The 24,716-nt window shown below is 37.8% G+C and overlaps 2 protein-coding genes across 6 annotated transcripts; both read right to left on the minus strand.

Annotated features, from left to right (window-relative positions):
• Positions 1 to 2,453: 2,453 nt before the first annotated feature.
• Positions 2,454 to 23,332, minus strand: LOC112235480 (homeobox protein Hox-D3a-like). 5 transcript variants are annotated; one of them, XM_042306730.1, is made up of 4 exons: positions 23,051 to 23,332; positions 7,060 to 7,122; positions 4,443 to 5,002; positions 2,454 to 4,249 (listed from the first exon to the last, which is right to left on the minus strand). In XM_042306730.1, exons 3-4 carry the CDS (start codon positions 4,897 to 4,899, stop codon positions 3,510 to 3,512), a joined length of 1,197 nt encoding a protein of 398 aa, XP_042162664.1. In that variant the 5' UTR covers positions 4,900 to 5,002; positions 7,060 to 7,122; positions 23,051 to 23,332; the 3' UTR covers positions 2,454 to 3,509. The 5 variants fall into 5 exon arrangements, with proteins under 5 accessions (XP_042162664.1, XP_042162662.1, XP_042162661.1 ...); XM_042306728.1 differs by lacking the exon at positions 23,051 to 23,332 and adding an exon at positions 19,450 to 19,589; XM_042306727.1 differs by lacking the exon at positions 23,051 to 23,332 and adding an exon at positions 11,396 to 11,617.
• On the minus strand, positions 12,440 to 16,855 carry LOC112235481 (homeobox protein Hox-D4a-like). Its single transcript, XM_024403931.1, has 2 exons — positions 15,337 to 16,855; positions 12,440 to 14,919 (listed from the first exon to the last, which is right to left on the minus strand). Exons 1-2 carry the CDS (start codon positions 15,743 to 15,745, stop codon positions 14,618 to 14,620), a joined length of 711 nt encoding a protein of 236 aa, XP_024259699.1. The 5' UTR covers positions 15,746 to 16,855; the 3' UTR covers positions 12,440 to 14,617.
• Positions 23,333 to 24,716: the final 1,384 nt, after the last annotated feature.

Raw genomic sequence — 24,716 nt, forward strand, 5'->3', positions numbered from 1 at the left:
TCACAAATACAACACAGTAATTTGAGCCCACAAAAACGGACTGTATACAAAACAAACAATCACTCACAGAGAAACATGTGGGAACAGAGGGTTAAATAATGAACAAGTAATTGGGGGATTGAAACCAGGTGTGTAGACAAAGACAAATCAAATGGAAAATGAAAAGTGGATCGGCAATGGCTAGAAAGCCGGTGAAGTAGACCGCCGAACGCCGCCCAAACAAGGAGAGGGACCGACTTCGGCGGAAGTATTGACACAATCAGGTATCCAGGCAGTATCAGGCATACAAGCAGGCAGTATCAGGCATACAGGCAGTATCAGGCATACCAGCAGGCAGTATCAGGCATACAGGCAGGCAGTATGAGGCATACACGGAGGCAGTAAAAGTTAGATAATGTCTTTAAAAAAATCTAACAAGTTAGACTAATCAGGTTATCAAGTATTTCTGTCTCAAAACAAACTATTTAACTCATTATCAGATGCTCATAATTCATTTTTATTGTTTGAATTACATGCTAAATTCCACACACACAAATTGTCTGAACTAGTGATCACAAAGCATGCACAAGACTGCCCTGTAAATGTCAATACAGGACTGGAATGATGGGGGTCCACATACTCTTGGTCACGTAGTGTATATAGGTGATACCACTCAGATAGTCACTATTCTGACAGCCTAGCACTCTAAGGCCTCCTGGATAGTATACCGTTTCTGGCATCCAATAATAGAGAAAAGTGCATCCTTGGGTGTCAAAACTGTTGTTGACCAAATAAATAGCAACGTGGGGAAAATCATCCCAGGCCATAAACATGTTAATGTGAAGGCAATTGGTCAATCAAGATTCACCTTTTGTTTGTGTCCCATGTCACATGTCAAAACGAACGTATTGCTGAAAGAATCAGGTGTCCTATCCTTTATGCAAGGAACAAACATACAGGTCAGTTTAATAATTCATTACCTCTTGAATTTGCTTCCTTTGGATTGGATGGGTTGCTTCGGGGTTTTAACCATTATAATAGCTCCAGCGTTGGTTGCGAGCTGTACACACAGTCCATTATATCAAGGTATCAAAGTAATCATTATCTGGAGGGAAAGAATGTATAGATGAAAGATGAAAGGACAACCCCCCGAGGATTAAAATGGCCGCCATCCCCTGTGCGTCAAACAAGATGGTATTACAGGGGGGACAGCCTTCAGTGCCTCTGATGTACACTATGAAATCAAAGCAAATAAAGGCTAAGATTATATTTTATAATTTTTTGAAACAGGCCAATTATTGGTAATCGTGTGCTATAAACAGCTTTCGCAAATTATTTTGGTATAATTTCATTCAGACGTTTGAATCAGGCTTTATCTCTTTTCATAGCTGATGAACTGAATGCATTAAACACATTTTCAGACACACTTACTTTCTCTCGACGCCTGTAATGGTACCTTCCTTCGGTGGCTGAGATTCATTGCCTCAGCACACTCTTGTCTCTCTCTCTCTCATGTGTGGGTATTCTTTAAAGCCAGGGCTCAGTGTGCTCTTTAGACATCTACCAAAGTTTGGCCTCTCAGTTTGAAATGTGTTTCTAGAATTTGGAATGCAAATGCTTTGTTCACAAGGAGGGGAAATCAGTGCGGAGTCTAAAAGCAACGAGTTTTTGATTAATGAGCATTGAAATGTCTCTCGGGAGGAAGAAAGGATATGCGGCACTCTGCTAGATGTGGCTATAGCTAAACACTACCTCTGCCTGCATCAACCTTTTGTCACTCATATTAAAATAATATTGTAGAATATTAGGCCTATATGTATTTGTGCAATTTGCCCAAAATTACGTTTTTTTTAATGTAAAGGAACATTAACAGTTATAATGGGTTAACATATTTTGTTAAATGCAAATCCTCAGTTACGTTGAATGTGGGATCTGCTTCACAATATAATGTGGTAATAAATGAAATATAGTCTACATTTTTCTAATAGAAAATAATTCGAAAAATTAAATTAATTAGACCTCCCAGACAAAAATGTAGCTTAGCCTACATTGTGAAGAAAATGCTCTGCCTGTTCAATTTGACTTCAGGACTAATAGTCATGGAACATTTTAATTTCTTCAGCACCAAGAGACTTCCTAGGTCTCTGGTTTCTCTTTCGATTCAATTTCAATCTCTACCTCATATGCATGCTTTGAAAAATACATTATTTTAGATATGTGTCTTTGATCTGCTTGCCTTTAGGCAATGTTTGTACTGTGCACGCTCTCAACTGGACATGCGTGAATAGAGACATGCCGTTTCTTTGTTTAGGCTGTAAGCCTTCTTTCTATTTGACATTACTTCAAAATGGCGACGAGGCAAATTCATACCTAGTCCCAACCTGCGGCCGAAGCATACCATTTTCTCACTGTTTTCACATTTTTCTACGTGTGTTAAATGTATGGAAAATAACGGTGCTTTTTAACCCACTGTGTAAATTTAAGCACTTTATTTACAAAATGTTAAACACATTAAAATATAACATTTTCATATCATTAGCGTTTCATAAATGTATGCATGGACAAACCAACTGATGAAATGACAATGACCTGATATGAAAATTGGCAATGACAACAAATGACATACTGGTGTGATTCATTTCTGTAATATTCGGTATTTCGATAGGGCTACATGTAGCCTAACTTTGTTTTTCATAGAGACACGTGAAAAATTCCCCAATATTCCCAGATTTACACGTAGGAGATCCTTCTACAACAAACCTAAGACCACCAGCCTCTGAAGGCATATTTTAAAACAAGCATTCACCAAAAACCCGTGTACCTATTGAAGGGCCATGATGTCAAAGTCTGTCCAACGATGTTGCATAAATTCTAGATGTCCATATAAATAGTCATACATGTAAATTATAAATAATGTGTAATACAAAAACCTTAAATAATACATACAGAAAATTAGATAAATGCAATACAATCTTGTAAAAATAAATAAGACGCTTCAAATATAGCAAACAGACACCTTAGAGCTTTTTTTATTTTTATAAAAACCCATCCCTATAAAGATGGGTAACTACTGTCAGATCTACAGGACTTACCTTCAAGTAATGTTAATGACGCTTTCCGTCCCCAATACTGCGCATTGCACTTCAGAAAACGAACAACAGACAAACGGTCTCTCCTGCGCATCCTCAACAGACAAACGGTCTCTCCTGCGCATCCTCAACAGACAAACGGTCTCTCCTGCGCATCCTCAACAAACAAACGGTCTCTCCTGCGCATCCTCAACAGACAAACGGTCTCTCCTGCGCATCCTCAACAAACAAACGGTCTCTCCTGCGCATCCTCAACAGTCAAGAAAATTGGCCCAGACATATTCTTAGAAAGTAATTATTACACAATAGCATTAATAGTAATATCAATAATAACACTGGTAATACATGGCTCACTTTTAGTGTAATCATATAAATGACTTGAGACTACTGAGATAATAAAAGAGCCTAACAGAATTTGGGCACAGACAAAATCCTCACATTTTACAAATGCGTTAGTTTAGGCGCTTCCTGAATCCTTCCCTGAGACGCATGGTGAGAGCTGAGGTCTGTATATGTGGGATGGGGATCACAGGGTCCATGGTGGTGGTTGCCTGGAATCTGAGCGGCACAGCTGTAGTCCACGCTGGCGGATGAGGGATGGGGTAGATGGCCGAGGTTGAACATGGGACCCGAGGCTGGCATGGAATCAACGAAATTTCCCCCAACGTACACCGGACTGCCTTGCAAATTAGCGTTGGCAAAGCCACCATTGCCTTGCATGCTGTGGTGCTCGTATTCGGAGCCCGGATACCTTTTCTGTTGCGGTATACAGCCACCTAATGGTGCCGTGTAAGCTGCCAAACCGTACATGTTTTGCTGGGGTTTGGCGAATGAAGGGGGCGACGGTGCGTCATAGCTGAGACAGTTTACGTTGACAGAATATCCGATGTGATTTGGGCCACTTAATGGTGGGCTTCTGTCCGGGGAGTGTCCGATGGGAGAGTGCATTATCCCCTTAGCCTTCTGATCCTTTTTGTACTTCATCCTTCTGTTTTGAAACCAGATCTTTATTTGGCGCTCAGTGAGATTCAATAAATTAGCCATCTCCACTCTTCGGGGACGACACAGGTACCGGTTGAAATGGAACTCCTTCTCAAGTTCTACAAGTTGTGCACTGGTGTAAGCAGTTCGGACCCGTTTGGAGGCTGGACCAGGTGGGCTTTTTTCATCGCAGGACTCACCTGAAAATACATAGTAAACACCATAAGTCTCTTTGTGTATTATGAATGATTTATCATAGGCCGCCTCAGCTGCCTAAAATGACCAGTAGAATAATCACCCTTTTACGCACGCATACGCACCATGTCCAGACGAATCATGCTTTTTAACACACACACACACACACACACACACACACACACACACACACTGTACCTTCTGCGGTTGAGCAATTGTTGTTGCTGCTGTTGCTTTTCAGTTTGGCGTTCGATCGCGTCTCCTTCATCCATGGGAATATGTGTTTGTTAGTGACTGGGGTGGCAGTATTAGAATCATTGTTTGAGGGAGATTTCTTCTTCTGGGATGAAGTGTTGCTGGAGTTAGGCGAAGAGGCCGACGATGGAGGCGCTTGCGGCTGTTCACGAATACTCGGCAGTTGGCTGTTTCCTTGGCTGCTACTGGATTTCGTGCAGTTTCCATTCATGGTATTGTCTTTATGAGTTGGTGGCCGTACAGTTGGGGTTTGTATTGGACAAACTGGACCCTGATAATCACTCTCAAGGTTAGAAGTGGAGTATGGCTGGTGACTGGGGCCATAACTATATGACTCGGATTTGGGGTAAGAGTAGCTTCCAAAGACTCCAGAATTATCGTAGAAAGTAGCTTTCTGCATTGTGAGGATTCAAAACAAGAAGGCCAATGCAGCCCTAATCCAATGGTATGGGTGTTCTTCTATCACGTGATTGGAGTTTCCCACCGCCTCAGTATTCTTTCACCTAGGAAGAGAACAGTTGTTATGCTCATTATGCAGGCAATATGAATTGAACATGTGGTAAACCAATACACAATCATGATTGAGTATACACTATATTCATCAATAACCTATTGCTCATGTTCTTAATATTCCTGAAGTCTGGTATTTTCAGCATTTGTTTCAATATAACTCCGTGGAATATTACAAACAAATACACAAATACACGTGCTATTTTATGAAAATAAATACTACAAAAATGCAGTATTGTAATATTTATTTCTTCACTCTCCAAACTTTACTTTCCTAAACTATCAAATCATCAATAAGCCCTCTCAACCTCTCACTTTCAATCCATTTGGCATGTTTGGCACAAACTAGTTAAAGTTTAACTTGTGCCAAGAGATCAAAAGATTTTCTTCTTGAATTACTTGAGAAAAGGAGCTGAATCAGCATGGTGACTCACACAATATCCCTTTCTGTTCCTAATCACAATACCCCACAAACCACCATCCGCTCTTATTGTTTAACAGACTAACATGTTCCAGAACTGCTCTCGATGTATAATTCATCATTTATTTCAAAATCACATTTATAAATCTCGTTCATATGTTTTGTTTATTCGTTGTTAACTTAAGTACAAAATGTCACACTAATATGATTTTTTCTGTTTTTAATGCCACTTCAAAAGGTAACTTTATTCAAATAGCAATTATTAAACCATTAAATTATTTTAGAAAATATTATCATGATGTATGTGTACTAAAATAAGTGCCTTCATCTCTCCCTGTTTTCTCACCAACATATCGGGGTGGTCGGAATGGGTGACTTCCCTAAATGCTAATGATGTGCGTGTAGCCTATGACAAACGCTTCTATATTCAGGCGACCTACATTACATACTCTGTAATCAGTAAGCCTGTATTTATATTATAGTTAGCAATCATCTACCAGAGCCTAGACTAGGATACCCACATATTGTATTCTGTCCAACATTTTCTAGCTACTTTTGGAAACAATTTCACATTGTAGGCTTGAAATAAGTAACACACTGAATGGCCAAGGCATGAATGGAGACGAATTAATACAGTATGCAGACTGAAAGTCCGCGCGGTGCATATCAATGCACCTGTCATGGTGGACCGAAGCAAAAGGTATAAGTGCAAATGTAATGGTCGTAAACGCCTTAGAGAGGACTGAAAAGGAAAACACCCACCAAGACTTGCCACCCACAGTAGTGTAAAACTGAAAGCGTGGGAGGAAGGCAAGCTAAAGAATTCCATACTCCGCAAGTTCTGCAGCAATAATAGAGAGGCCGTTTGTATAAATCGAGCCCCTACAATCATTCTGCATTGCTGAAACTACGCACTCGCAAATGCACGTTTTAGACCGCAGAAAAGGGAATCATTTTGTTTATAAAGTGGACCATCACCGTTGACGCAAAGGTGAACATATTCCTGTTTGAAATTCGCATTGAGGAGGTGATGGGGTGACCGGTATAATTCTGTTTTGATTTTAAATGTTAATTCTGAATGATGTGCCCACTGGGCACGCAGTCGTCAATTCAACGTCTATTTCCCATTGGTTCAACGTAATTTAATTGACATGAAGTGGAGATACGTTGATTCGTCCTATGTGTGCCCAGTGGGTAGCCTAGCTATCTTTACTAACCAACTATATAGTAGTGTAGGTGGATATGTTTCCTAATGAGGCTTATATGTTCTGCAAAGCGATGGTATTCTGTTGCATCTGTCTCACGCTACCTTCTGGCATGTCAACATGGTGAACCTTCTTCAATGGATTAAGGATTAAGAGCATGTCTTAAACGAGTCTGGTTGGCTAGGAGTTAGGCTTACACTTACAAGGGAAACTGAAAATGCGAATTGAGTTGAACGTTTGTCATTCACAAATCTAGATAACCGGTTCGTCTTTACTTTATCTTTTTTTTTTAAAGGACCTATTGAAAAAAAAATTGAGGGAAAAAAGGGATATTATAGGCCTATATGAGCGGACATTATTGTTTGGTGCGTTCATTTGAAACCCGTATTATGTAATGGCAGTTCATTAAATAAATGCTGCTCACCGTATTTTATGCAGATCAGTGTTGTGTTTTTCTTCACGTGCTCATCATTCCATCCACCATGACCTGAAAAAGAAAACAGTCCATGAGTTCTACTGCTTTAGTCCCACAATTCCCTCATTTCATTGGAAGAAAACAAATGGGATTACTGTAGGGTAATCATTTCATTGGAAGAAAACAAATGGGATTACTGTAGGGTAATCATTTCATATGAAGAAAACAAATGGGATTGCTGTAGGGTAATCATTTCATATGAAGAAAACAAATGGGATTACTGTAAGGTAATCATTTCATTGGAAGAAAACAAATGGGATTACTGTAGGGTAATCATTTCATATGAAGAAAACAAATGGGATTACTGCAGGGTAATCATTTCATATCACAAATGACTCCATGTATATAGATGTTCTGTTGAAATGATATTGTACTGATTTGCTTTTGTTTACAGTGAGATTTTTGATGAAAACATAATCTGATATAGCACCATAATTCACTTCTACGTACAAGTATCCATTCTAATCTTTATAACAGGATATACGATTTATTTATTTTAAATGGGACAATACACACGTATTCGAACACGTTATTATTATTTTTAATTTAAATGCATTTAAACCGAGCATTTAGTGCAGCGGTGGAGAGACAACAGCTCTTACACTGAAGATTGTATAGAAAGATGAGCTGGCCAAAATATTTAGCAGGCATAGGCCTTTTGGCTGACCTTTGGCTCGTTCAGCAATAACTCATAGATTAATGAACAACGAGCAGAAGGGGTTGAAGAAAGTCACAATGAAATCCTAAAACCACAGAACTTTTCACCAGTGTTTTTAAAGCTGAAACACAAGTCTGACGACGGGATACATGGTCACATTTGTAGGAGATAAACGTCAGAATAAGGAACTAATCTGTGGGCTAGCCTACTTGATGTAAGTTTGAACTCTGCTTTACTTATCTAGCATAATGCGTTGAGGTTATTTTCTCTCGGCTAATAAGAGCTCATTTTCTCATTTGACTTATAGCCTAGCGTTTCTTAGAAATATTGAAAACTCCGAAATATCGCTGAAGTCGAAGTCGATATGTTTCGAGTGGATTTGAAAGTGTATTGTTAGGATATATTGTTACTACTCTGGCTAGACACGATCCTCTTTTGATACAACAATGTTTCTCGCCAACGCATTGCTACGGTAAGTTTGGTATATACAATAGGCTGCTACAAGAATCGTCGTCGAAAATTGCACTTACATCTGCTGTCGTTTCATCCTTATAGTTTTGTGTCCATTGTGTGCTTTTGATATGAAGTTGACTTAAAAGTTGTTGTTAAATGCTTTAAAAATCGAAGGGACAAATTATATAACTTTTTGCGCATCGCTGGGCTGGGAAGCATGGGAATAAATAATTCGTTAATTGTTCCTACTTAAACATTTTTTATAAAGCTAAGGCCTATAGCTTTTAGGAGCTTGTTAATTTGGCTATTGTTTAAGACGAATTTTGGGATAAATCCTCCGAATTATTGGATGTGCTCATCTTGTTATTCATTTGATTCATATCGCTAGATTGGCAGCTTCTTAAGGCTTCCTTGAAGAAGAAAAAATCGTCAAGAGACGCACATCCTAAACTAGGCTTAATTTACAAATATTTACTTGGAATACATTTGCTTTAATTCAGTGGAGTCAGAAAATCATTTGTTAAAATCACTCATATATTACTTGAAAATATATTACAGTCAATAACATGAAAGGGAACAATAGCCTGTTGTTTAGACCTAATCCTAATTCATATTAGGCCTATAATACATATATATATATTTGAATTATCCAATAACTTCACAAAGGAATCATGTAGCCTAAGCAAAAATGAGTGCAGAACATCAATTCAAATAGTTTTAAATAGCCTTTATTTGATCTAAATCAAAATGGGTTTATACATTTTTGGTCTTATTTAAAATGATTGAATCCATTATTATTCGTTTTTATCTGGTACATTTGCAGGTTAACAAACCACACAAATCACGTCTAACATCACTGTGATGATAAGACAAATACATGTGATTTATGATCTAACAATCTAGAAGTCAGAATGAAAACTTCCTTCGCTTCTTTTTCCTTTTCTTTTTGTCAGTTTTCCTGTAACTACAAAATCAGCTGAAAACCGGCTCTCAAAATACATCCATCCAAACTAGCCTTCGAAAGTGGTTTCTCAACCTGTCTTAAAATCGTATTTCAGGTCCATAAGACGAAAGGCTATCTGCGTAGTTGCCGACTAGATCCCCTCTGAATGGAATAAATCATATTTATTCTCTCGTGTTGTGTAAAGCCATGGTTAAAAGGTTGCATTTTGTCATGCAATTGCTTACCTGTGAATCAGTGGATCATATGCTCGTGCTTCTTAGTCTCAATTCCTTTCCCTGCAGTCCCTAGAATTTATCCTTCACTCTTTGTCTGTGGATAATACTGTCCTAAACCTGATCTTGCGGTTTTTCAGACATTTCCATATACCAATGCAGACAGTATTCCCGAAAGAATGGAAATACTCACATTCAACTACCAATAAAAAAACGAAGAAGTTATCCTTATTCCACCCCCCCCCCAAAAAAATCTCGGCCAATCAATCTCCTATTGAAAAATACAGGTTTTCAGACACAGTCACAGATTTGAAGCTACCATTGGGATGTTGTTGTTGTTGTTTATGTGTGTTTCGGAAACCGTTATGATGACAAATAAAGGTACCGTCTTAAAATACAAGCATATTTGTTCACGTGATCGAGCTACCAGATTGTTCTGACTGGGGGTGCTTCTCCAACCAAGCCTTTGCTCCCAAACCCATTTTGAAATGGGAACGCGTTGACGTTTCCTTATCTGACCTGTGTCCATGTTGAAAATACTTCACTTGCCATTTGATTTTGTCGATCTTTTTTTTTTTTCTTCTTTCCTTTGCAATAAATATTATTGTGATTATTTAGTCATCTATTAGTCATATACTATTAAGCTATACATTTTGATTAAATGTATTTGTTTACCTGATTACAAAGCCTCTAACCCGATAATACATGTCGTTTTGAGAATCCTATTCAAATGTGGTTGTGAACAGAATTTCGTATACACATTGAACATGTGGATTTGTCCATATATTCATTATTGGTATACTTGTAACTATAACCATATTGCTCTCACAATTAAAAAAAATAAAAATAAACGTTAATTGTATATCTACAATGTGATGTGCATTTTTATAATTTTAGGAAATCCATGAACCAATATTGATGTATGAGAAAAGGCGTCTGAAATTGTATTGAAATAAACCAATTTGTAAACCCTTTGTCTCCTGTGTGTCCGCTGCGCTATCATGGTGTTCAATAGTATTTTCTTTTTCAGACACTGTTTTCGATGTAAATAGAAAAATACCTTTAAATAACAATTTGTGAGCTCAAAAATCTATTTGAAGATGGAGATTTTAAAAGCCACTAAAGACAGCGGGGGAGCTGGCCGAGAGGTAACTTGCACTGAGGAAAGGATAGAGGACTACTAGCGTCGCAGCATATGTTCATGGGTAATAAAATGGAAAGATTTACAGTGTGGCCCGGGCCTCCAACAGCCTCGCACCATTTCAGGAATTATCGAGAATGATTTACAACGAGGCAGATAACTGTCCACCTGCTCAAACACAGCTTCTACTACTCTCAGAGATACATTTCGAATTATTCCCCATCAACAATAAAAAACAATGTTAGCAATGTGGCGTCATCTCAGTTGAATCTAAAGAGAGATATTCTTGCAACAATGTTTCCGATTTGTGTTATTGCTATAACGCATGTAGCTGGAGTGTTATCCAAAGAAAATAGTAAGATGTTGTATTAACGTATTGCACTTGTATCACTTCTAAATGTTTTTCAATTTAGCACTCTGTTTACATTTTGTAACAGGCAATTTGGTGTAAACCAATGACTGAATTGCTCTCTTTAGGAGTATTATAAATCACAGAGGCTCTAACATACAGCCCTCAAGAACGAAATAGAACATCCCAACAGTGCTGCTTTCATTATGCTCGTGCATTCATCAATACAACCATTTCACACAGAATGTGACTGAAAATATTTTAAATGTTGTTTCTACCTGCTATGAAACATAACAAGGATGCTAGTTGTCAAACATCGCCACTTTATAATATTGACCTGGTTCTCTTGGTATATTTCTTCCCAAAAAGCAAAGCATTGAAGAATGCAGTTCAGCCTGTCCAAGGCACACGCATCAAAGGGCGCTATTTATCATATATCTGACAGATATGGTCATTTACCATCTTGCAAAAAAAAAAAAAAAAAAAAGAAGCTAAAATATTTACCTACCAAGCTTCCATTGGTTCAGATGCTGTGTTAAAGTGCTGGCTTCAGATGCGTTGAGTATCGGAGCGTTTGGATATTATTTTCTAGGGATCTTTTCAGTTTTCAAGTCTGATAGAGTCCTCGCGATTAATGACGACGCCGTGTTTCTAGGGGATGTGCTGCATGAATTATTTAGACAATCACGTGGTCAGAAATAGAGCGAGGAGCGGTATATTCTCCGAATTATATCTTCGAATGCAGACAGCACAGTTTAATACATTTTATTAAGGGGCTGTCTCGCTTGGCGAAGACCGTTTCTGCGAACAGCTGGAAATCAAATATGGCCGTTTGAAAGCCATTGTGATCGCAGCAATGGTGCATTCCATATTCGATGTAGTCATTGTCAAAATGGCATTGCCTATGGCTCTCATTTATTGCTTTCAGACATGTAGGTCAATGCCCACTGCACATGGTAGGGCAGGTACTGACATACGATTGCTTTCCCAAACTCTATTACATGATAGGCATTTTATCATTATTCCCATGGTCATTTCAGTGAACTATGGAAAGACCATTTACATTTTTACAAGCCTCATAGGTCCACTGTGGAAAATAAACATGGGAATGTGAGATTCAGCAATCCATTACGGTAGTCTTAAAAATGCACACGTATAACAACATGGTTTGCATGTAGAACTGTTGTTTATTATTGCATCATTTGGTACAGTTTTCTTTCATTTGCTATGACATGACATGCGCACATTGCTTGTACACTGACATCTATGTAGTGGAAAACGGAAGATGAATAGGTATCAGTGTAAAGGCCTGATGAGAGTGACACGAAGCTTATAAAGGAGCGGGCGCAAATGTGAAGACACATGCACTCACACAAACACACGCGCACACACAAACACACGCACACACACAAACACACGCGCACACACAAACACACGCGCACACACAAACACACGCACACACACAAACACACGCGCACACACAAACACACGCACACACACAAAGAAACAAAACACACACACAGAAACACACAGAGAGAGAAGCAGACAAGCGTTCAAGTTATACAGGTTTTAATCCAAGCATGGTCACAAATATAATCAAACTGAGCCTACGATTTTGCTAACAGTTCCTTGACTGGTTTGGATAGGACCACATTCAAATTCCCGAAATCTATGGCACTGACTAACATTGGTGTGGTTAAGTGGGACATTTGATGATTCTTGCTATAAAACTGAACTTAGTCACATTGTCATCCAACAATGCCATATTTTTTCTTCTTCTCTCAAACAAGCACAATAAGGGTAAAAATAAATATCTCAATGTGTGAGATGTGTCAACCTTTGTGTAAATCAAGCATTGATGGCAACGACAGACATTTTTGTAAAGCATGAACCTCGGAATACTTGATACAGAAATATATTGACAAGTGTGAGTGCTCTGTGCCACCACAATGCATATCATGGAACAATCTCTATTTTCCCATTAAACAGTTTCGCATGTATATACAGACAACAAAAAAAAGCGGATACAAAAAAAGGTCAGCCAGGATTGCATATTAACACGCCGTGACATGCAACCAGGTACCATTTGAGTTACATCTGGCAGAATAAATATAGGCTTTAAAACGTGGCATGTTTAACCAGGTTACATAAGCGTTCCATATTCTAATACTAAAGTACAAAATGTATTTAATGAAAAACTCCATGCGAATAGCGCCAGTGAGAGAAGTAGACTATAGGTCCAACGGGTTAAGGGTTCAGAGGTCACTCCTCGCGGCTGAAATGTGTCTAAGGCTATAGAAACACTGTCCTCTAGGTGAACCTGCCTCTGGAGCTTTTGTCGAACTTCAGTTGAAATACCTTTTCAACTTCTCGTCGTGAAGACTCTTCAGAGGGAAGACATCTTCGCAATGCAAGCCGTCTTCGCTTTTTGTCACGAGGACAATGATAGGAACAATAAGAATATCTGTCTTGAGACATGACATGAATGCCTGTGTGGCTAGGTTTGGTTTAAATCAATGCCAGAGTAAACATTTTAATACTGCATTTCAACACTGCATGAGAAAATGTGAGATCATTGCTAATAATCCATAACAGTAGTAAACAGATTACATACAACAAAACGTTCGTTGCTCAAATATGTTTCGAACTGTTGTGGGTTTTAATAAGGAAATGTACAAATATTGAATTAAATAAATAATCATAAAGAAATGTAAAACACTCTATATTACAAATGGTTTTTGAATAAGAATAGGGGAAACATAGGGTTGTTTACACGTATTTATATCCCTCAACGTGCTTAACATTGAATATATACTATTAATAATGTTCTGTTCGATTTTGATCAAAATAGAAAATAGTGAAGCATCTAAATAAATATACATATTCGATGCAAAGAGCAAGACAAAGTCATGATAGAGTTTCAGATGCCATGTGTGAGACCCGCTTTAAATGTACACTGTTTACAAAGATGTCCAGAGAGATTTATAACTGAATAGTGGCCCTGGGAAGAGTCTGCGCACTGGAATGTCTTGTTTCTCAATAGAATTTAACGCCATTTTAAAAGCTTTATTGTATAAAAGTTTTTAAAAAACGTTAAACAAAAAAATTCAACCAGTTAGCGCCCATAAATACGAGTTCAATAGTTTCTTTAAGCTAGCCTATATTAAAGTAACAAATATTGTCACTTGTCTGAAAATAATGTATAGATCAACTGATGCAGCAATTACCTTTTCTTTTTTTTAGCAATCATATGAATCAAATATTATTTGTCTTAATTAGTTCGATTTCATCACAACACAATTTCTAATTAAAGTGTGTACAAAAGCGTCACATCATTTTACGTATTTTTTATTTTTTTAAATAAATATATACATGTTCATGCCTTACTCTGACTTTGTGGTGCACGTGGGAAGAGTGACATTATAGAATCAGCGAGAAGAGTATATAATCAGAAAACATCTCTAATACAATTTCTTTCGATCTGCAATAGCTCTTGGAAGCATGTTAAGCATGTAGTGATGAAACGCTTCTCAGTTCAGTTACAATGTTGGAAATTGACTCAATTCAATGAGCCAACACAACGAGGGTCCTTCTGACTGTAACTGACATTATATAACTATTGTACGTTAAATCACAATGACCAAAATGTCATGTTTTGAGACCATGCAAAGTCAATTGTATAATATAGTATGTTTTATACAATTCATTGAACGGTCAAAGTTTTCCCATCTTAGAAAGTTGTGACATCAGTCTGGTTATCCTTCTGGATACTTGGTAACTGTTGGCCGGAAGCAGAAGCAGCTCTTCCCTTTGTGTTCGGTAGTTTGTGGTCTTTTTTCCATTTCATTCTTCTGTTTTGAAACCAGATTTTGATCTGACGCTCGGAGAGAACGAGTATATGGGCAATCTCTATGCGACGCCGCCTGGTCAGATACCTGTTAAAATGAAATTCTTTTTCCAGTTCCAAAACCTGCTGTCTTGTATAAGCTGTCCGAGACCGTTTGGGTTCAGGTCCTGTGTAATCCGGGTTTACTGTGAGAAACAAAATACCAATGTGAGCCAATTAAGTCCCAGTTAAATCAAAACATAAAGCCCTTCACGGGACGCTCCAAACTTCTAGCTAAAACAAAACAATGAACACTCGATCCAGAAATGAAATTGAACGAAACTATGACCAAACTTCGATCCAATTAGGTCTAATTTCAACCCCTTCGTTCAAATATTGTCACAATAAAATGTACCATAGTCATAGGCCAGTGGACGTAAGGAGCTCTGAGACCGCCAGATAGCCAGCGGCCTATTTCCTGAGCAATAAACATTTACGGCTGGTGTAACTGACAGCCCCTTCAAAGCAGACCATAAATATTTCACGCAATGATTTTAGAGTGACTAAAATCCTGGACCACAACTTGTCCCAAAGCGACGTTGAGAGGGAAAAGTGAATCTTACCCGTAGTTACGTGGACTTTCTTCATCCAGGGGTAAACTACTGCAGGCTGCTTGGCTTGTATCCCGTTTTGATTCTTTGTGTTTTGTTGCTGACCACAAGTCCGGGGTCCAGTCACTTGGACCGGGGTACACGGTTCGGTCTGTGCGGTAAAAGTGCTAGGGTGGCTGTCTCGCCCGTGCACATGACCCCGTGGCTCTACTGTAGGACCATGCACAGTGGTACAACTGAAGGGCTGCTCGGGGTAGTTTGACCGTGGATAGATTCCTGGATGCTGCAAATCTGGGTCCTGCGATGGACCGTAGTAGCCTCTCCCCTGCTCATGTAGATAGCTATTTTGCGAATATTCCTCACAAGGGGGAAATTGTGGGTCCACATACTTAGAGTTCAGCATATACGAACTCATGGCCATTAATTTATGAAGGTAGAAATTACAATGTTTTCTCGAGTTGTCTTTTTTCCACCACCATAAAGCCCTCCTATTTGCTGTCAACTGAATAAAGTTAGAGAACCATGTGACCAGATAGGGCCAATGGAGGTAAAGCTATTTCATTAACGGGTAGGGCCTACATATACACACCAATAGCAGCAATTTCCACTAACTTCAAAACATCTAAATTATGTTGAATAAAACCAAATATTTAACCAATTTCAATGAAGGATTGACAATGTGAGCCCTATATTAAAAAATAGGATGTTGTATGTAACATTTTAAATAGTTAATGTCAATATCTAAATATCAATCATGATCATCTAACCGTCAATGGGAAACAAATAAAAATACAAATACAACGTCTGTGTATATACGGACATTTAGATGGTTTTGTGCAATACTATGGTTAACATGCTTCAACTTCTACAATACTAAATCAAACTAAAGCCAGTGAGTCTGACAGATAAACAAACAAAAGATACAAAACGTCTCCCGGGCTCAAAAAGAGGGGGGATAAAGCCTGGGGACAATTGATGGGGACTGTCTTTGTCAAGAAAGGGTCATCCAAAAGTTACAAGAATCTCATCATTTCATCTACCCTATCCCTTTCATAACTACTGAAAGAGCCTCGTGGCAACGAACCAATGCCAAACAATCAATAATTAAATGATTGAAATGTAAATGTTAAAAATGTTTAAAAAATGAATTTACCTTGAAGCCATGTTCGAAATAGTTTAGATTTCAGTCTGGTAAGAAAGCTTTTTTAATATGGCGGTTTCTGTTCACTATCAAAATGAGAAGGACTGTTTGGCTTTAATGATAGGTGTACTGGCCAAAAAGCGACACCTGCAAAGGTTTCTTATATTATCAAATCAAATCAACAAATGAAATGACACGTGACACTGTAGGTGCATATTGCTAAAAAATGTACTAGCACACAATGGTATTACAATATAATATATCATTTTAAATCACCCTAAAATGGCACAATGCAGCAATTAAACGAAGAGCTTTCCATCCATCCAGATTTTTAAATTGTTATGAAGAATGATTCAAAACATCTGTAAAAGTAGATAAGTAATTCGACGTTTTTGCATCGACCATATACTCCCCTAGAATCGAATCTGTGACTGTTGTTTTATCACACAAATTCGGTTCTACAGGGTATATATAGACGACGGAATAGAGGGGTCCCATAATTTCTTTCAATTCAACAAAAGTCCAGCCATAAGATTCTCAAAAAGACCAATAAAGAGCCTATTCCTACGCCATACACTTACTATTGACAATTGTACACAATGAAAGCGTATGAACATTCTAAATCAGTTAGAATTATTTCCATCAAATCATAGCCCCTGACGAATCAGATATTGGTCCTGATTAATCAGATATTGGTCCTGATTAATCAGATATTGGTCCTGACTAATCAGATATTGGTCCTGATTAATCAGATATTGGTATAGGCTCGTGCATCATGAAGCTAAACAATTCTGTTCCATTTTATTCTGAATCAAGTTCGCAGCCACCAAAAGTATGTATTACTTTTAATACACTTTTAATACACGTTATGTATTGGTTAGAGGTACAGGTAAACAACATAGGTCATTCACAACTGATAGAGTACCGATACCTGCCAGCCTGTGCTCGATACAGTGTCCGAAGTTTGAATATCGAGTGGACCCATAAGGCAAAAGGCTAAAGGCCACGAGGTTAAACTAAATCACTTACAAACCTATCAAAAAGTGTCATTCTGTTTTCTTTGCCAACCGCTCAAACAGTACAAAAGTTCACGAATCCCAAATGACACTTCATTTGACCGCCTTGGTTACCTCATGGTCTACATTCTTGGGAATATGCCACGGTGGGAATGTCCTACAATGACATACATTTTTCAATGATATATAAATGATTTAAATCAAATGAAAACATTCGTTTAAGAAAAAATGATTTGCCAAACGCCTTCTAAATTGGACTGAGTACTCACATAGTCCTTACATAGACAGAGACCGAGGTTTTGTTACTGGACAATTTCTGTAGTCTAATTTCTCTACTATAATTTTGGTACTTTAAGAATAACGGCTATAGGTCAAAGGCTATAGCCCTGACGTTTTACAACAAACTGGCCACTTTACAAGCCTAAATAACGTTAAGACGGTTAAAGTTTGAATCAAATATGAATCACGCACACTTGTAATTATGTCACAATTTTTAAATATTTGTTAGACAGCTTGACCTTCACCTTACCCTGAGACTTGTTCAGACGGGTCAAAGCCGAGATAGGCTAGGCTACTTAGGAACAAAAGAGTGACAAAGTCAGAACTTGTCTTTAATCCTTCGTATGAACCAAGAATGAACCCACTTGCTATGTTTTCTGTATTATACAACTGTTAATAGGTAATAGATCTGATTTCAAGTACCTATGTCATTAAAGCCAGATTTGTGTGCCAAATCGTCATTGACAGCATGTACAATTTATGGGTTTAAGAAACATGAAACATCTGTATTACGTCTGAAATCAAATTCGTGGGATATTTCTTATAAATAATTAGACAATAATGGTACCCTCTTAAACATGCAATCCCAGACTAGTGAAATGATTTCAGCAGTGCAATTCTCAACGCAATACAAATGTAACCTCAATACGATATAGCCTGTCAGTTGTAGGCCTAGAAATCGTTGTCAGTACATTTAACAGCGAAATACACTAACGGTCACAGTGGTAGAGGATTCCGAAAAAATGGACAAAGTTTACTTTACAACTTGGTTAAAAAACAACAACAAAAAATGTTTTTTTAAAACATACTGTGGAGGCCTTTATAACACAATTCTGATTCGTGCATGTTGTCATTGCCCAATGTTGCGTCATGAAAATGTGTTTGTATATTGGATAACAAACTAAATAATCTACATTCCTTCCAATGTCATCACTTCACTTCATGACATGACATCACAATGTAAAGCCTATACAAACACCCTGATATGGGTCAAATGAAGATATTACAAGGAACTATGATTCGATAATATTCTGTACTAGGGGGCGCGATAGAGCATGACAATTAAAAAATATATATTGTGATTCAAAAGGCCTGATGTGTATTTAACGTAATTAATATATTGTTATAACAAGGCATATGTTCCAAAAACGTCATTTAACGAAATGCTAATAGCTGTAAGCGCCATTGAGTCTGTGACAACAACAGGTTCATATTTTTCCCTCCCAAGTCTAAACTCGCCAGCCAACAGCTTATAGACTTCAGATCCCCACAAGCCTATTCGCCATTGTCATTCAAATAAGTGTGCGCATTGCAGGCAAATAAAAATGTAACAGGTTTTAATAATCCATCACGCAATATTAGCCTAGGCTATATGAAGCAAAAACGAATATACCTAGGCATATAGCCTACCAGCCATTTTCCAAAACGCATTGTTTCTCGAACGAGTGATTTGAACGACTGTAAAAACGACTGTCATATCCGCAATAAATAAACAGCTAAGTAATTGACATATTCAAACACATCCTGTTTTCCGTACATCCTGGCCCATGCAAAATACACATCCACTAATGTGGTTAAAGTTCTGTATTTCGAAGCAGGCAAACAAACTACAGGCGACAGACGTGTATACCTGATGACATCAGCATGCGCACTAGATTTAGTAGCCTATCAAATGATAAAACAGCTTACCGCAAAGTCCACCGCAATGCATCGAATAGGAAAACATATCCATGTTCAGACAAAAACAGAGGTTTAATACTTGCTTCCACCAATTCAAAGCTCTATTCCAAGCCATCGGCACGGCTTTACAAATACACAATGAGAAATATACTTTGGCTTGTCAACTCCCAGGCCATAAAACAAAGTTTAATGGCATCACGTGCTCCCCCACAGCCATTCACAGACACAGCACTGGTTCCATAAATAACCGTCAACAGTTGTACTTATTCAACAACGACGATTACTCTGATGCCATATAAAATATGCAACATAAAATGTAAAAACACCCCACAAAAAACGTGTTATTTCTAGTTCACCATGATATGAAATGCCGTGTGCTTCTTTTCATACAAATATGTATTTTTAGGTCATTATAAGACATAACAAAAGTCTGACAAACTAATATGTTACAGGTCTTCATCTACCGATAGCTTTTTGCTCTTCTTGGCTTTTTGCCCATAAACACCTTTCTGATAACCCTCTGTGATCTCTGACGTAGTCTACACACATCCGTGGGTGTTTCCCTCGATGTTTAATTTATGTAACGTTTAATAAAATAGGTTTCGGGTGAATCAGAAGCACACGTGTTAACTTTCCACTGTGCATAAACTGGTTGAATCAACCTGTCCACGTGATTTCAATTAAATTAGTTGAACCAACGTGGAATATACTGCTCAAATTCTGCTCCCATATTAAGTTGTCTCTCTCTAGGTACTTATATCGCCAAAATATAACGATAGAGAGATGTATCAACAATGCTTCAATAAAACGTTATAGCCATCAAATGCAGCACATGCATTGATATAGACCCGAATCATGAATCCTCCCACTGGACACAGACGTCAGTTCAACGTCTAGTTTACATTTGGTTGAGTTGTCAACTAAAGTGAATCCACGTCAAATCAACCAAAAATGTCGCCCTGACATTGGATGTAGGTAAGAAGTTGGGTAAAAAAATACGAAATTCCATGTTGATTCATGTTGATTCAACGTCATCACATTACATTTTGTTGTTGTTCAAATAACCCCCAAACAACGTTTTGCCTAGTGGGCTACGTCTCTTTATAAACTATACACCCTCTAAAAAAAGAGTTTGGTTATACTCCACCTACATCTTGATACTTCAGTTCAGAAACCACTTATTTTCAATGTCGAAAGCATAATACGGATCAGTTGGTCATATTGCTTATGGACCGATCATATATTCCAATTCAGTGACGTGTAAGGCAAACGATTCTGGAAAAGAATCATGGGACTGTTGGGCAACAGCGCCTCTTGCTGGAACATCCTAATCATTTCCCATTTTCAACGTGTTCAGTTTTTAACCCAATTCCTGAAACGCATAGCCAATTTGTTGACGCTGGATTTTAGCAATCATTTGCATGTCATGATATTGTGTACATGTATAAATTGTAGGCTCTGTATGCAGATCAATCTAGAAAGAATCCCTAGATGATCTAGGTTTATTATGAATTAATTCCTCATACAACAGATAGGCTATATGGATTAAAATGTTGCCATGGTTTTCAGTAATTGTATACTATAGGCCAAACTACGCGGACACTTAAAAATATAATTCGTAGGACAGTTAACTGCTACAAATGAAAAAAAATCTAAACACTGTAATATGAACACAGACCAAACATAATAATCAAGTAACCCGTTTTCTTTGTCTGTTTATGTCTATATGAATGATCGATACGTTGATATACAGTGTAATATTTTATTTAACTTATGGGCGATATGGTAAGCACGAACGAAGGATGAAATAACAGCTCTATATCCATATGTTGGGACGTGAGTTGATTTCCAATCCAGAGTATAGTCTAGAAGTTAATCGAGTAATTTAAATGCTCAGGGTTTTCTCATCCTCATTCGCAGGCCCCACTTTTATAGGCTTCCCTCGTTCCAGGCTTTCTCTCTTTTGCCGCATTGCAGTAAGGCTGTAAATACATTCGCAGCTGCCTGTCAGGCAACAGTGAAATACTGTCTTTGTTCCGTTGCCCTCATCTCAGGCAGCTGAAAAAAGCTATGAAAACTGCTTCTCTGATGGGAAAGTACAACCTTTGTATTTCAGAAAGGTTCACATTAGACTATATGTTGCATTTTCCCACACTCGTTTGTTTTGTAAAAAACAAAAACGTTTTTTTTCACATGACAAATTCACATTTTCTCAACATCTAAAGCTGAAAAGACTACATGTAAATTGTTATTCTCTTCAGTTCACCCATGTAAGACACTGTGTGGGTATATTAGGCTACTAATATTAACCTACGTAAAGAAAAATAACTTTTATTAAATGCAATGATATATTCACACGTCCACAAAGTCCCTAATAGAAAGTGACATTAAACCCAAGACAATATCAGTAAAAACTCCGTCATGCTGTTACCTCACACAACAGTGATGACATCGAATTCATGCCCCCAAAAGAGGACTAATGAATAGACTTCCCTTAGGAAATCTAACATTCTCAAATCTTCTGACAGCCAGCTCCTCAAAACTCAGCTAGGCTGCTTGTTACTTCAGAGACATTGTACAATCATATATAGCACTATATATCTCAAACAATGATAATAATGATGATTACAAACATAGACATACATAACAGGCAGAGAAACACAGATAGACACAGAGAGAGACACAGAGAGACAGACAGAGAGACACAGAGAGACACAGAGAAATACAGAGAGACACAGAGAGACACACCGAGACACAGAAAGACACAGAAAGACACAGAAAGACACAGAGAGACAAAGAGAGACAGAGAGAGAGAGACACAGAGAGACAAAGAGAGAGACACAGAGAGACATGGAGAGAGACACAGAGAGAGACAAAGAGAGAGACACAGAGAGACATGGAGAGAGACACAGAGAGACATGGAGAGAGACACAGAGAGAGACACACAGAGAGACACAGAGAGAGACACAGAGAGACACGGAGAGAGACACAGAGAGACACAGAGAGACACAGAGAAAGAGGGACAAAGAGAGACACAGAGAGACAAAGAGAGACAGACTCAGACACACTGCCAGACACTGCTCATACCCACAAACATCGAAAGAACCCAACCCTGCACTTCAAAGAGAGTTAAAAAAAAGTTACACTGAAGTCAAGATAAATATGTTTCCTTATACATTAATATTTTTGGTCGAACTACAATGAACACATCATTCTCACAGCAAATAACAATTCAAAGTATAGGTAAAATATCATTCACAGTTTGATGCGTTCAGATTTACATGTAACGTGAATGTAATCGTTGAGGTGTTGCCCCACAGTGCATACACACCAGCAGTGTTGCTCATGTTGAACATGTATGTTTTGGCTATAGTCTATACATGGAATCTCGACTGCGGTTCTGATTAGACTACTGCCCTGGTGCAACGAGACAGGAAGTAGATACAGTCAAATAAACAAACATTGTATTATAATGTATATTAATTTTGTTTGTTTATTTCACTTTTGTATATTATCTACTTCACTTGCTTTGGCAATGTTAACACGTGTTTCCCATGCCAATAAAGCCATTTGAATTTAATTGAATTGTATAATAACATAAAATGCTTACCTAATGCAGGTGGGTAATCCATGCATTTTCTTGTGGTGACTCTGTATAAATAATACATGATGTTACAGTGAACCTATACAGATTATGAACAGCAGAGGCACTTCTGTCGATGTGGAGTTCGGGTATGCACAGAGAAGAGAAAGCTAGCCCTGATACGTCAAGTAAATAAGAAATAAAGTTATCGAGGACTTGGTATGTTTCTTTCATGCAATATTAAAAGGCTAATGTTGAGAGAGTGTAGGCTGAGCGTTTTGGTTGGTACGCTACAGTAGCAGAATGCAGAGAAAACATCGCTTGGGAAAATCAGGGAACGGTCCATGAAGACGTTTGTCTCTTGCACATGACCAGTGGCATCCAATGACAGGCGATAGAGGCACATAAAAAGGTCTATTACCAAGTTGTAAATTCTCCTCTCACAAAAAAAAGAATTTCGACTGCAGCAATTCCCCCTGTTTTTTGCGCATAATGGCGGGGGCTAATTCCCCCATTTTTTTCTAAAAAAATGCCTGAACATCTCCTTTGGAAAGAGAAAGAACAGTCCCTGCATGTGTAATACAGTTAGATTTTAACCGTAGACAAACCAAATTTGCTAGTTTTTTGAATCAGAAGATATGTGCATACTTGAGAATATATAGTTTCCTATGCTAATAATGTTGCCTTTTGCCATGTTGAATAGCCTAACGAACGTGTTTCTAAACGTGTCGAGCAAATGTCGAGCCTGAACATTCCATACAGCTAATAATGAATTAAATGGGGTGTTGTAGAACATCAGGAAACGGAAACGAAGAGGACAAAATAGTTTTGTTTTTTTTTGCAAAAACAAGAAGATAACAAATAATAATGAAAAGATTTATTGCAAAAATATAGCGGCACTATGCAATATTTTAACCAGAAATCAGAGACAATCCATGACAAGAAACATGTAGATGTCTTGCGTCGGTCAAAATATTACATTAAAAAAAATGGAACCATATAGATATTTGAAACGAAACATGTTCAAAAGTTGCGACGAAGGTTAGGTTAATACCCATTCGAAAATGTCAACATTGAATTATTGACATGACTTACATTCAAATTCGATCAGGCCTAACACCGTTTTGAAAATGCAACAAATAACTACACATAATCAGCCTCAAAATAGAGAAATAGTTATGTAAATGAAAATAAAATATGACTTGCTGTAATATAGGAATTGTTTGTAGTAGTATTTATACATGTTTTGTTGTTGTATTGTTTGTACATTGTTGTGTTTAAAATGTGTGTGACTGTCCTTGTCTATCATTGTTTCAGTGTTTTGTACATGTTGTGAGTTTTTTTGTGGACAACCGGAATGAGCGCTAAAGCCTCTGAAAAAGCTCATGGAGATCCTGATACACAAACAAACAAGACAATTGTCATGTTGTGAGTAGGGTGCTCTGTCCACTGTTCTAGTCCACACCGTTTGGACAGATTGTCATAGCCTACAGAAAATGCAACCTACACGTATTTGTAAAGCAAAGCACACAACTCTGTAGTCCATGAAATCCAGGACTATGATTTATCAGACTATTGTGCGTCATGTCATAAGATCAACAACAACAAAAAATATATATATAATTTATGTATTTTGGCGTGCTCAATATTTTCTTGGGAAAACTAGGCTACGAAGAAATATGAAATTACATTA

This window comes from Oncorhynchus tshawytscha, linkage group LG26 (genome assembly GCF_018296145.1).
Source record: "Oncorhynchus tshawytscha isolate Ot180627B linkage group LG26, Otsh_v2.0, whole genome shotgun sequence".
Classification (NCBI taxonomy): Eukaryota; Metazoa; Chordata; class Actinopteri; order Salmoniformes; family Salmonidae; genus Oncorhynchus; species Oncorhynchus tshawytscha.

Excerpts from the sequence above, each read along its gene's own strand:
- LOC112235480 (XM_042306730.1), bottom strand. The coding sequence starts at position 4,899 with ATGCAGAAAGCTACTTTCTACGATAATTCTGGAGTCTTTGGAAGCTAC. Across the intron at positions 4,250-4,442 it reads CAATTGCTCAACCGCAGAAG|GTGAGTCCTGCGATGAAAAA; the intron begins GTACAGTGTGTG and ends ATGTATTTTCAG.
- LOC112235481 (XM_024403931.1), bottom strand. The coding sequence starts at position 15,745 with ATGGCCATGAGTTCGTATATGCTGAACTCTAAGTATGTGGACCCACAA. Across the intron at positions 14,920-15,336 it reads GAAAGTCCACGTAACTACGG|TAAACCCGGATTACACAGGA; the intron begins GTAAGATTCACT and ends TGTTTCTCACAG.